General features: G+C 44.3%; 2 protein-coding genes across 4 annotated transcripts; one reads left to right on the top strand and one right to left on the bottom strand.

Moving 5' to 3' along the window:
- Nucleotides 1-55: 55 nt before the first annotated feature.
- Nucleotides 56-5,045, bottom strand: ddx56 (DEAD (Asp-Glu-Ala-Asp) box helicase 56). Of its 3 annotated transcripts, XM_058056395.1 has the most exons (14): nt 4,781-5,027; nt 4,403-4,564; nt 4,169-4,323; nt 3,892-4,062; nt 2,214-2,304; nt 1,893-2,134; nt 1,686-1,817; nt 1,236-1,349; nt 1,065-1,159; nt 926-999; nt 755-844; nt 585-690; nt 402-505; nt 56-147 (listed from the first exon to the last, which is right to left on the bottom strand). In XM_058056395.1, the coding sequence occupies exons 1-14, from the start codon at nt 4,883-4,885 to the stop codon at nt 79-81; spliced, it is 1,710 nt and encodes a 569-aa protein (XP_057912378.1). In that variant the 5' UTR covers nt 4,886-5,027; the 3' UTR covers nt 56-78. The 3 variants fall into 3 exon arrangements, with proteins under 3 accessions (XP_057912378.1, XP_057912377.1, XP_057912376.1); XM_058056394.1 differs by having other exon boundaries at nt 56-144; nt 755-999; nt 4,781-5,045; XM_058056393.1 differs by having other exon boundaries at nt 755-999; nt 4,781-5,042.
- Nucleotides 5,046-5,087: 42 nt separating this feature from the next.
- On the top strand, nt 5,088-8,548 carry zcchc9 (zinc finger, CCHC domain containing 9). Its single transcript, XM_058056398.1, has 6 exons — nt 5,088-5,195; nt 5,533-5,888; nt 5,954-6,104; nt 6,173-6,265; nt 6,327-6,395; nt 8,343-8,548. The coding sequence occupies exons 2-6, from the start codon at nt 5,544-5,546 to the stop codon at nt 8,453-8,455; spliced, it is 771 nt and encodes a 256-aa protein (XP_057912381.1). The 5' UTR covers nt 5,088-5,195; nt 5,533-5,543; the 3' UTR covers nt 8,456-8,548.
- The last annotated feature ends 3,955 nt before the right edge of the window (nt 8,549-12,503 follow it).

The raw sequence follows: 12,503 nt of genomic DNA, 5'->3' as shown, positions 1-12,503 counted from the left end.
TTATTCTAAAAATGGAAATATACATGGGGTGTTTCTTTTTGCTGTTTTTTTTTGGGGGGGGGGGTCTCATCAAGTTCTTCATGACTTTGGTGTTGCCTTCCTTGTGTAGCGGAAGCTCCTCAGAGGGTTCTTCCCCTGGACGTTCTTCTACAAGCAAATCAAAGCATGCTCATCAAGTCGGGGGTGGGGGGGGGTCCCAATGCCAGACATGAACACACGTCTCACTCTTTTTATACAAAAACTAGGGCCATCAAATGACAAATTTGAATCGAATGAAAAGCTTAGTCGTTTTAATGGCAACCTTGGCATTGATTAGCTGCCTCTTTTACCTGTTTGATGTCTTTATAACGCACAGAAAAGAGAAACACGGGGGCTCATGTCCCACAAGGACTGTGGCTCACCTTGAAATTTCTCTTCGTGACTTCATTCACTTTGGACTTTTCCCTCTTCCTCCTCTTCCTCCGGTTGGACAGAGGATTGGCGATCCCCCTCAGAGCTTCAGGAACTAGACCGGGTCGCAGCGAGGAGTTTAGACGGTTAGCCGTGAAGAAGAACAGTGTGCTAACCAGCCAACATTCACTCACTGAGGTAATCAGGGACGTTCTTCAGGTGAGGCTTGATGACGGCGGGGTGGAGATCTTTGTCGTGTCTGAGGAGCTGCAGGTCTCTGGGGTTGTCCTCAAAGTATGTCTGATTGACAGCAGAGGCGGCGTATCAGAACCTGCCTCCCGCGTCTTCCGGCTCGGTCACTCACCTTCAGCTTCTCGGAGTTGAGCAGCTCCTGTTTGATCTCCTTGAGTCTGGCTTCCCTCACCGCCTGCTTGGTCACGGAGCGCATGGCATCCTGTGTCAGGGAACACGCCAGCACGACCACATGAGCTTCACATGTCTGCTTCGATGCACGAGTCCACCCTGCGGCACTCACCCTGCACCTGTACCTGAAGCCCTCGATGGCCTCCATCTTGAACTGATACGGCGTCAGGGCCGATTCGGCATTATCTGCAAACAGTTCATCCAACCAGAGCGTCAACATGTCCACCCAGAAGAGATGCGCATGTCGTTACCTCCTGTCAGCATCTCCTCCACCTCCTTGAGCAGAGTCAGCTCGGAGTGACAGATGAAGGACAAGGCGGTGCCGGATTTTTCCGCTCTCGCCGTCCTGCCAAAAAAAACAAAAAAGCAAATGTACTTCCCATCTTCACATGTCCATCACAGCCTGCTGATGGTTTGTTTACCTTCCAACTCGATGGATGTAGGACTCGACGGTGGGGGGGAAATCAAAGTTGATGACGTTGTCCACGTTTTGGAAGTCCACGCCTCTGGAGACGCCGTATTCCTTATCTCGATGGCTTTCAGGAGCACACGTCACAGTTAACGTTTAACCTCGGGAGTACAGGCTAGTACAACATGGTACACTTCCTGGGATGTGACAAGTTCCCTGGTACAGGTCACACTTTTATTTCAAGCCCGCCACAAATACATTGGGACTGCCACATGTAGATGTGGAGCTAGCTAACACGTTATAACGGGACTGTCTTGCGAATGTAGCTCGTCAATCCAACTCCGTACAGTAGACGGCATCATGATATGGTCTATGATGCTCTGGGACTAAAATGGAACCACCATTATTGCGCCGGCACGGTCGTTGATACCAGGAGTTAGCAGGTCATCAAAGTAAGACTTACTTTCCCGCCTTCTTCTTCCGCTTGCCTGAGCCTGCAGGCGGCAGCGTCGCGCCAGGGTCGGCCAGGCTGCGCTCGTCTGTGGCGATGATGTAGTCGTAGAAGCCTTGATTGAACTGTGTGATGATGTGACACCTGCAGCACAAACACGGCACTCTTAGCCAACGCGTGCTCCGCTGCGACCGGGGGCGGCCTCCGGCGGTGTCTCACCTGGACTGGACGGGCAACTCCGAGTTGAGCACGCAGGTGGGAATGCTGAACTGCTCCAGGAAGAGCTTGAGGCGGTAGCATCGGCTCACGTCGCTCACGAAGATCAGCGACTTGCCCTGCACCAGCCGCAGCTTGAGCAGCGTGTAGATGAGCAGGAACTTGTCCTCCTCCTCGCACTTGATGCTGTACTGCTGCAGCTGGCTGGCGTCTGGCAGCTGGGAGCCTTGCAGCTTCAGAGTCACCTGGTGGGGGGGGCGAGACATACGCCCCCACAGTCAGACCAAAGCACTGTGGGACGACCACGGCTGAGAGACCACTTACAGGATTATGCAGGAGGAGCTCCTTTAAGGTTTGGACATCCTCACTGAAGGTCGCCGACATGAGGAAGGACTGGTAGATCTTCGGCAAGTGGCTGCAAAAACAACAAAAGGCTAACTTCAAATGTGTATTATAGGTGCATTAGAGGCCCACTTTCCACTGGGCTTGGAATATCTTCATAATCAGAGCATAGAAAACCAGTTTAGCACCTTTGAAATATGCTTTTTAACATTTAATATAGCCCATACTCCTATTACCCAATGGAGTAGTCATAAGAGAAAATAAGACACATTGAGAATAGAAAACCTGTTTGCCACCTTTTTAACATTATTAGAGCCCTTTAGACAGGAACTAACACCCCTATAACCACCTTTATGCTCCTATTACCCCATATAGTAAACATAAGAGAAAAGTAGACACATTAAGCAAAGAAGACCTGCTTCTTACGACAAAATTACCGTTTCTAATTCCATTTTTCAAAAAAGCTGTCCCCTTTGAGAGTGACATTTTTGATGATTGACGGATTTTTCAAGGCAGACAACAAAAGAAAGATCAGACGCTCATCTTTCATCAGAAAAAATAGTTTGTTTCTACCTTTTTGTCTTCTTTACTAATCAACAGTAGAACATACAGTAGGTTGGTTTCAGCAAAATACCACTTCTATATCTATAATACCACTTCTATATCTAATACCACTTCTATATCTAATACCACTTCTATATCTAATACCACTTCTCAACAAAGTAGGGAGGAAAACTGCTTTTTGTGAAAAGATACATTTCAAGCATAACTTGAACTGAGCTACACAAATGTAGCCATAACTACTTAGCCAAAATATATAAACAACCCTACAACAAGCAGCAAGAAAATTATTTATATACAAATATAACACCCATCAAGTTTTCTCCGGGTACTCCGCTTTCCTCCCCCATCCCAAAAACATGCTAGCTTCATTGGCCACTCCAAATTGGTGGGAATTGGTGGAACAAGCCTTCAGAGGCGACTCCGTGGAGTCAGCTGAAGGCGAGAGGAAATTCCAAAGGAGAATCTCAGAGGAACCATGCCAAAGGACCTCAGCCGGGCGGCTCTGGAGTTAAAAAGCCCAACAGAAAGAAGAAGGACTACACCAATAAATAACACCCATCAATTTGGCCACTCCAAATTGGTGGGAATGGTCGTCTGTCTATATGTGCCCTGGGATTGGCTGGCTACCAGTCCAGGGTGGACCGCGCCTCTCCCCCAAGACAGCTGGGATAGGCTCCAGCATACCCCCACCCTAGTGAGGATAAGCAGCATGGGAAATGGATGGATGGATAACACCATCAACTATTTCCAATTGTCACATGCTTAGGACAGCACCAAAACATGCCCCCCCCCCCCATGGTGGAGTTGCATAATCACCTTTTTTTGCCTCTAGTGCAAAAACTCTAAAAGATGTATAAATACATCTTTGGAGGTGAATGAGTTCACATTATTGGAGTCCTCTAAACATGAAATAGCACCCCTATAGTCACCTTTACACTGCTATTATTCACTGTGTTATCACATATTAGTAAATTCTTACCCGCTTAGGGTGTATGGGATGTGTTTTCTGTGTTTGTTTTGTTGTTGTTTTTTTAACAAAAAAATTGACAAATGTGTGGGAGCCGCTGTAATGACATCAGTGTGTCTTTTCTCTCACCACAACAGGTTCTTCAGGTCGTCCTCAAAGCCAAAGGAGAAGAGCAGGTCGGCCTCATCCACCACCAGCATCTCCAGCGAGGACTGCAAGACGAGGTTTTGTGCTTTGAGGTGGGCCAGCACACGTGACGGCGTCCCCACCACCACGTCGGGCTTCTCCATCAGGATGGGCCTGATGTGAAAAACATGCATTTTCTGACATCCTTCAGTCATAGACTAGGAATTACCATCACTAACGACTTGGACTTGTTTTTGTGGTACATTACATAATAACTGACCTTTGTGCGGAAACGTCCGCTCTGCCAGAAATGTCTGCCACACGGACATCCCTTGAGCAGTACGCCATCAACTCTTTCATCATAGTCCGCACCTGGTGGCCCAGTTCTTTGGTGGGAACCAGGATCAGAGCTCTTACATCCTGCTCACGGACTGTCTGAAAGGAACAAGACGGAAGAAGGTCAGAATCCCAATACATTCCCATATTTAGGTCAAGCAGCGATTGTGTGAATCACCAATTTAGAGGCCAGGATCCGCTGGATGACGGGCACGGCATAAGCAGCAGTCTTCCCCGAGCCGGTCCGGGCCCGAGCCAGAAGGTCTTTGCCCTCCAGAGCCAGAGGGATGGCCTTCTCCTGGATCAAAGTAGGCTGGGACCAACCCAGATCTGCCACCGCCTAAATCCACAGTAAAGAAACAAACACAAAGTGCTGCTTTTTTCTCCGTAAAGGAAATCAGCTAAAGTTAATTTAACCAACATTGTTGAACTGTTTGGTACGTTAATACAGTGGTACGTTAATGTCGCCTCCTTTCCGTTTAAGTCTTCGTTTCCCGGTTCATTGTTTCATTTTGAATTTTTCTAACATTGAGAACAACAGAATCGGAATTGTTACCTTTAAAAGACGGTCGTCAAGACCCATTTCGTGAAATTGAAGCCTGTCCGTCGCCATCGCCTCTTTTACTTCACGCACACGTGCGTCGCACAGTTTAGACGTCATGACGCGTTTACTGTCTCTTGTCAGTCTCTGTAATTAACGGTCTCTCTCCGGAAAATGCTATATAAACCTCTTTCCTGGATAGTGCACGTATGAAAAACATATTTTGAAAAGCTTATTTATCATAAATGATTACGAAAATGTAACTAGAAGAAATATAAAAAGAGTATTGTTGCAAATATAACTGCACTTCTTAACTCCAAAGCAGAAGGTGACGCTAGTGCACATCACTCCCTTGTCACATGCGTACTCCCAAGCAATGAAGAAGACAAACTTCCGGGAAAACAAACACATGGAGGATTAACTGAACGAGGTACTATTGTGTTTTCCGCATTGAACCAAGACTGTAAAGCCTCCATAAACTGGCATTTAATGTGCATGTTCATTCTTAGGACGGAATCGGTTGCGTTCGCAACCAAATAATGACGTGTGAGCTAACCTGCCTGCTAATGCTAACACAGACGCAGTTGCCCGATGTGGCTAACACGTTGTCCCTTATCTATGTGAGATTAATAAAATATCCACGTAAATCGTTGACTTGTGGCGATTATATATGTGTGTCTGACATCTTCAACACCTAATTCTAATCTATACATTTACTCTCTCCGACTCTCTCCGCCCCCTGTATAAAATACACTTTTCGGTGTGAGGAGGGGCAGCCATGACGAGGTGGGCGAGAGCCAACAACATCCACAAGAACAAGCCTTCAGAGGCGACTCCATGGAGTCAGCTGAAGGCAAGAGGAAATTCCAAAGGAGAATCTCAGAGGAACCATGCCACAGGACCTCAGCCGGGGGGCTCTGGAGTTAAAAAGCCCAACAAAAAGAAGGACTACACCAATGAGGATGTGAACGGCTTCATGGAGTATTTGCAGCAGAGCGGACAGCCACTGCCTGGAGGTGGGGCGGAGAAGGAGCTGAGGGAGGAGGTGGAGGTGGCGTTGAAGAAAGACAGGAGGAGAGAAGACAGGAGGGTGAAGAGGCAGACGGACAAGAAGAATAAAATGGTGAGGTTTCAAACAAACGTGACCTTGTGTTATTCAAAGTGTTTGAAACCTTTGCGTGCTCGTAGCTGTGCTTCAACTGCAGGAGGCCGGGTCACGGCGTGGCCGACTGTCCCGAGGCCGAGCGGGACGAGGAGATGGGGCAAGGCATCTGCTACCGCTGCGGCTCCACCGAGCATGACATCCAACGGTGCAGGGCCAAAGTGGACCCGGCTGTCGGTGAGGAGACGCTGTCGATGCTGCCATTGAAATAGAAAAGGAGGTTTCTCATGGAGGTTATGTGTCAGGTGACTACCCGTACGCCAAGTGCTTCATCTGTGGTCAGACGGGACATTTGTCACGCTCCTGCCCGGACAACCCAAAAGGACTCTACGCTGAAGGTAGACACTTCTCTTTTTCCCACCAACTCCTCTTCGCTTTGACTCTTCCGATTGTTCCCAGGAGGGAGTTGCCGAATTTGTGGATCAGTGGAACATTTTCAGAAGGACTGTCCAGAACATCAAGCTTCAAGTGAGTCCAGTACACGACACCATCATTCTACCAAAACCACAGCGCTCAAACCAGCTCCGCCGTCATAGCGGCTGAGTGTCATACATCTACGTATGTTGTGTAGTACATCTATGTTTCATGGTGCCTGACTCAAGTACACGCCTCCTTTTTTGCAGCTTTGCTCTGTTGCGCTTTTTAGAGAATACAAGAGAATAGAATACGGCCTATTATTAGTCAAAATTAGTTATTTTATGTCTAGGGGGCTCTAATAATGTCAAAAAGCACATTTAGAAGATAGTAAATAGGTTTTCTATGTCTAACATGTCTTATTTCCTTGTATTATGTCTACTATATCGGGTAATAGAGGTATAAAGGTGACAATAGGGGAGTTATTTTATGTCTAAAGGGCCCTAATAATGTTAAAAAGCACATTTGGAAGATAGTAAACAGGTTTTCTGTCTAACATGTCTTATTTTCTTGTATTATGTCTACTATATCAGGTAATAAAGGTATAAAGGTGATTATAGGGGAGTTGTTTTTTTTGTCTAGAGGGCTCTAATAATGTTAAAAAGCACATTTAGAAGATAGTAAACAGGTTTTCCATGTCTAACATGTCTTATTTTCTTGTATTATGTCTACTATATCAGGTAATAGAGGTATAAAGGTGACTATAGGGGAGTTGTTTTTTTTGTCTAGAGGGCTCTAATAATGTTAAAAAGCACATTTAGAAGATAGTGAACAGGTTTTCTATGTCTAACGTGTCTTATGTTCTTGTATTATGTCTACTATATCGGGTAATAGAGGTGACTATAGGAGTTATTTTATGTCTAGAGGGCTCTAATAATGCAAGAAGCACATTTAGAAGATAGTAAACAGGTTTTCTATGTCTAACATGTCTTATTTTCTTGTATTATGTCTACTATATTGGGTAATAGAGGTATAAAGGTGACTATAGGGGAGTTATTTTATGTCTAAAGGGCCCTAAAATGTTAAGCACATTTAGAAGATAGTAAACAGGTTTTCTATGTCTAACGTGTCTTGTGTTCTTGTATTATGTCTACTATATCGGGTAAAAGAGGTATAAAGGTGACTAAAGGGGAGTTGTTTTTTTTGTCTAGAGGGCTCTAATAATGTTAAAAAGCACATTTAGAAGATAGTAAACAGGTTTTCCATGTCTAACATGTCTTATTTTCTTGTATTATGTCTACTATATCAGGTAATAGAGGTATAAAGGTGACTATAGGGGAGTTGTTTTTTTTGTCTAGAGGGCTCTAATAATGTTAAAAAGCACATTTAGAAGATAGTAAACAGGTTTTCTATGTCTAACATGTCTTATTTTCTTGTATTATGTCTACTATATCGGGTAATAGAGGTAAAAGTCACTATAGGGGAGTTATTTTATGTCTAAAGGGCCCTAAAAATGTTAAAAAGCACATTTAGAAGATAGTAAACAGGTTTTCTATGTCTAATGTGTCTTATGTTCTTGTATTATGTCTACTATATTGGGTAATAGAGGTATAAAGGTGATTATAGGGGAGTTATTTTATGTCTTGAGGGCTCTAATAATGTTAAAAAGCACATTTAGAAGATAGTGAACAGGTTTTCTATGTCTAACGTGTCTTATGTTATTGTATTATGTCTACTATATTGGGTAATAGAGGTGACTATAGGGGAGTTATTTTTTGTCTAGAGGGCTCTAATAATGTTAAAAAGCACATTTAGAAGATAGCAAACAGGTTTTCTATGTCTAACATGTCTTGAATTCTTGTATTATGTCTACTATATCGGGTAATAGAGGTATAAAGGTGACTAAAGGTGTATTATTTCATGGCAAGAGGGCTCTAATAATTTTAAAAAGCACATTTAGAGGGGTTACTGTACTTGTTTCATGTAGTGCATCTATGTTTGATAGTGCTAGGGAGTAGTACATCTGTGTTTTACAACTGTTAAGGAGTTTTTATCTTGCAGGTCATTCACTGACGCTGGGCTGGTTGTCCAACAACATGAGTGCAGACCACGAGGATGTCTATGTTCCGCTGAAGAAAAGCCAACCCAAGCAGACCAAAGTGGTGGTCTTCTGATGACACACCAGGTCTCCAGGCCACCTGAACAAGCTCTTGGTTGTTTTTGTAGTAGATATTTGAATAAAACATGGATTTTTGTATTCAGCGTGAAATATTTCTTCTGATGTTGCTGTGTGGTTCCTATGTGGTGTGGACTTAGTCCTAACTAGTTACTGTGCGGTGTGAACTTAGTCGTTACTGGTTCTTTTATGTGTTGTTGGCTTTCTCAAACTGTATTGTGGCACCGCGGCCACACGATGGCAGCACTGATGCTTGAAGTCAAAGTGGAAGCTTGTAGGCAGGTGGTGAAGGTCCTGAGGTTGTCTTGTAACTCCATCATTTGTTGGATTTATGCCAAGTGAAGTTTCAGAAAGTCAGTGAGGAAGAAGCAGGGACGCGTTCGGGCAGCTTGACTTGCTTCTCAAAGTGACGCACAATCGTGTCACCGGCCCGGTCCAATCATGCATCTATCAGACTGTATTTCCTGATCTTAGTGTGTGATCTCCCCTGGGGAGGGCTGGATGCTGAGGACTTACATCAGCCATGTTGCACAAGCCTTCTTAGAACCCCCTGACAAACGGATAGAACTCCTAATTCAGCACAGCCGTTCCCAGAAGGACCGCTCACGGTGGATCTCGTTAATCGAAGAACAATACCACTTTGTGGGCTGAAAGAGAGCAGAGCTTCTGCTGGAGGTTACCCCCCAAAGACCTCTTGTGGCTCTGGTAGGATCCAAGTCCAACAGCAGCACATACAGAGCTGAGGAGTCCAGCCAGACAACTGCACACCGCCAACTCACTGGACCTATTACATAAGACCCCCACTGTGTGTGCGTGTGTGTGTGCAAGGAAGGCACACAGGCTTCATTGACTGATGCCACCTGGTTGCACTTGAAGCCACTCACACTGACAGCATGCCCACACCAACTTTCATCCTGTCATTCGTCATCACTGACATCCACCTGCATAGAGGAAGCGGGCCCTGTTGCTATGACAACACAAACTCATAATAATAACAACTAATGCTTTCATTTCATGGGCCATTGTAACACCAAATCTTTCCCTACATGCATTGTAACATTGTTCTTTTAGCTACATCCACCTCAACATGCATTGTAACGTTGTTCTTTGAGCTAGATCTACCTCTACATGCATTGTAACATTGTTCTTTGAGCTTCATCTTCCTCTGCATGCACTGTAACGTGGTTCTTTTAGCTACATCTACCTCTACATGCATTGTAACGTGGTTCTTTTAGCTACATCTACCTCTACATGCATTGTAACGTAGGTCTTTTAGCTACATCTACCTCTATATGCATTGTAACGTAGGTCTTTTAGCTATATCTACCTCTACATGCATTGTAACAATGTTCTTTTAGCTACATTTACCTCTACATGCATTGTATTGTTGTTCCTTTAGGTACATCTACCTCTACATGCATTGTAACGTTGTTCTTTTAGCTAGATCTACCTCTACATGCATTGTAACATTGTTCTTTTAGCTAGATCTACCTCTACATGCATTGTAACATTGTTCTTTTAGCTAGATCTACCTCTACATACATTGTAACATTGTTCTTTTAGCTATATCTACCTCTACATGCATTGTATTGTTGTTCTTTTAGGTACATCTACCTCTACATGCATTGTAACATTGTTCTGTTAGCTAGATCTACCTCTACATGCATTGTAACGTTGTTCTTTTAGCTACATCTGCATCCACATGTATTGTCACATTGTTTTTTTTTTAGCTACATCTACCTCTACATGCATTCTAACATTGTTGCTTTAGTTGTATCTTTCTCTACATGCATTGTAACTGTTGCTTCAGCTACATCTACCTCTACATGCATTGTAACATTGTTGCTTTGGATGTATCTTTCTCTACATGCATTGTAACATTGTTCTGTTAGCTAGATCTACCTCTACATGCATTGTAACATTGTTGCTTTGGATGTATCTTTCTCTACATGCATTGTAACATTGTTCTGTTAGCTAGATCTACCTCTACATGCATTGTAACATTGCTGCTTTGGATGTATCTTTCTCTACATGCATTGTAACATTGTTCTGTTAGCTAGATCTACCTCTACATGCATTGTAACGTTGTTCTTTTAGCTACATCTGCATCCACATGTATTGTCACATTGTTTTTTAGCTACATCTGCATCCACATGCATTCGAACATTGTTGCTTTAGTTGTATATTTCTCTACATGCATTGTAACTGTTGCTTCAGCTACATCTACCTCTACATGCATTGTAACATTGTTGCTTTGGATGTATCTTTCTCTACATGCATTGTAACATTGTTCTTTTAGCTAGATCTACCTCTACATGCATTGTAACATTGTTGCTTTTGTTGTATCTTTCTCGACATGCATAATAACAATTTGGCGTTTGCTGGATCTACCTCTGCATGCATTGTAACATTGTTGCTTCAGGTAGATCTACCTCTACATGCATTGTAACATTGTTGTTTTTGAACGGAATGCTTGCTGACTATATGGCATAAGCAAAGTTTTTTGCATACTCATGAGTAAATGTAAAAAATGTAGACATGCGGACCGGCCAATCAGGGGTGTTTTGGTAATGCAGTCAGGTTAGGTACACCATCTCATGAAACACAATGCAAAGATAAAGTCACATGACATCGCCAAGGTCTTCACGTGTATCCAGCTGTCCCTAATTTTCCGACCATCGCTTCGAAGCACGTGCGCGTCAACGGGATCTTCTCCCGAGTGAAGAGCTTCCTGATCAGCTCATCAGTCAGGCTTCATGCAGCAAACATCAACTAATCCTCTCATCCTGAGACCCCCCTGCAGCTCGACCCCCTACCCCACCCATCCTCACTGAGGGTCATGTCCAAAAGTAGGCCACCACTAATGAACGTCACCGCCCATGTTTATGGACTCAGCTTTATGGGCCTCCCCAGTGAGAGGAAAATTTTTCTGCTTTTTCAGCAGCCCCTCGGCACATGTTGTTGCCATGCTCAGGAAGCACCCCTGATTGGTGGACATATGGTAGGTTCTGATGGACCCGACAAGGCCGAGCTGTGTCCGGGGACCCTCGGGCCGGTCTGTTGATGTTTCCCAGCCTGCTTCTGCCTTGGATCATGGAACATTTGGAACCCTTTAGTCTTGGTGCGCTTTTTGTTCCGTGGTGATGAGAACAATTGATTTCATTCATCAAGCTGTTGTTGAGCAAACTTATCAGTTGCAAAATAAAGCAGCAATACTCTCAGCTGGGCTGTGCTTGGTCATCTTACTGTGAATGACGCACATACATGCTTCTTTTTACACTTGTATGGCCATTAAACACTGCCCAACCAGTTGATCAAGGTAGAGCATGATGACAGTTTCACCCTGGAACAGACTAGTCCCATGATTTGCTTGAGGAAAAAGAGTTTCATATTCTGAATGAATACGAGCAGGGAAAGATTCTGTTGTAGAATTGCTGCTTGTGAGTTTCCCTCGAGTGCGGTTGTTGAACTTCCAGTCGATGTCTGTCGTTCCTTTCTGTGTCAACATGCATCAGTTCCTCTGAGTTGCTTGGAAAATCCATAGAAGTGTAGCCTGGTCCCACGGTGAACGTTTACATGATCCTGAGGCCTCCTGTCCGGGCTGCACTCATGCACGCATGTATCGTAAATCTTCCCGGTGACAGGCCGATGCGGGCGCCAGTGTGTGTTTACTTCATTGAAAGCACTAAAATACCCCATTGGCCTCCTGCAGCAATTATTCCTGGAAGGAGCGTCTGTTTGTTCAAGTCGGGTCCTGATCTCTGCATAATCCCTTCATTTCCCTCTCCTCTCCATGTGGCAGGCAGCCTGTTGCTTTAGCCTCTGCCATCAGGAAGCCAAGCAGCACAGGAGGAAAAGTTAGGAAGCATCAACACCACAACATGTGTTGTTGGAGTTCTGTACATGATTCATAGTGCAGCACTGAACATGGATATTAGGCTTGTAGTCTAATGTGTAAGTCTGCAAACATTTGAACAATAGCATTAGACGTGAACTTATCTTAAGTGCTATTTAAAGTCACATTTTTCCCATTATGTTTTGTAAAG

The sequence above is a fragment of the Doryrhamphus excisus genome, chromosome 19 (genome assembly GCF_030265055.1).
Source record: "Doryrhamphus excisus isolate RoL2022-K1 chromosome 19, RoL_Dexc_1.0, whole genome shotgun sequence".
In the NCBI taxonomy this organism is placed as follows: Eukaryota; Metazoa; Chordata; class Actinopteri; order Syngnathiformes; family Syngnathidae; genus Doryrhamphus; species Doryrhamphus excisus.
This window is presented reverse-complemented; position numbering and strand designations above follow the sequence as displayed.

Excerpts from the sequence above, each read along its gene's own strand:
- ddx56 (XM_058056393.1), bottom strand. The coding sequence starts at position 4,885 with ATGACGTCTAAACTGTGCGACGCACGTGTGCGTGAAGTAAAAGAGGCG. Across the intron at positions 2,305-3,891 it reads GACCTGAAGAACCTGTTGTG|CCACTTGCCGAAGATCTACC; the intron begins GTGAGAGAAAAG and ends TTGTTTTTGCAG. Across the intron at positions 1,350-1,685 it reads CGGAAGAAGAAGGCGGGAAA|CCATCGAGATAAGGAATACG; the intron begins GTAAGTCTTACT and ends TGCTCCTGAAAG.
- zcchc9 (XM_058056398.1), top strand. The coding sequence starts at position 5,544 with ATGACGAGGTGGGCGAGAGCCAACAACATCCACAAGAACAAGCCTTCA. Across the intron at positions 6,105-6,172 it reads CAAAGTGGACCCGGCTGTCG|GTGACTACCCGTACGCCAAG; the intron begins GTGAGGAGACGC and ends GTTATGTGTCAG. Across the intron at positions 6,266-6,326 it reads AAAAGGACTCTACGCTGAAG|GAGGGAGTTGCCGAATTTGT; the intron begins GTAGACACTTCT and ends GATTGTTCCCAG.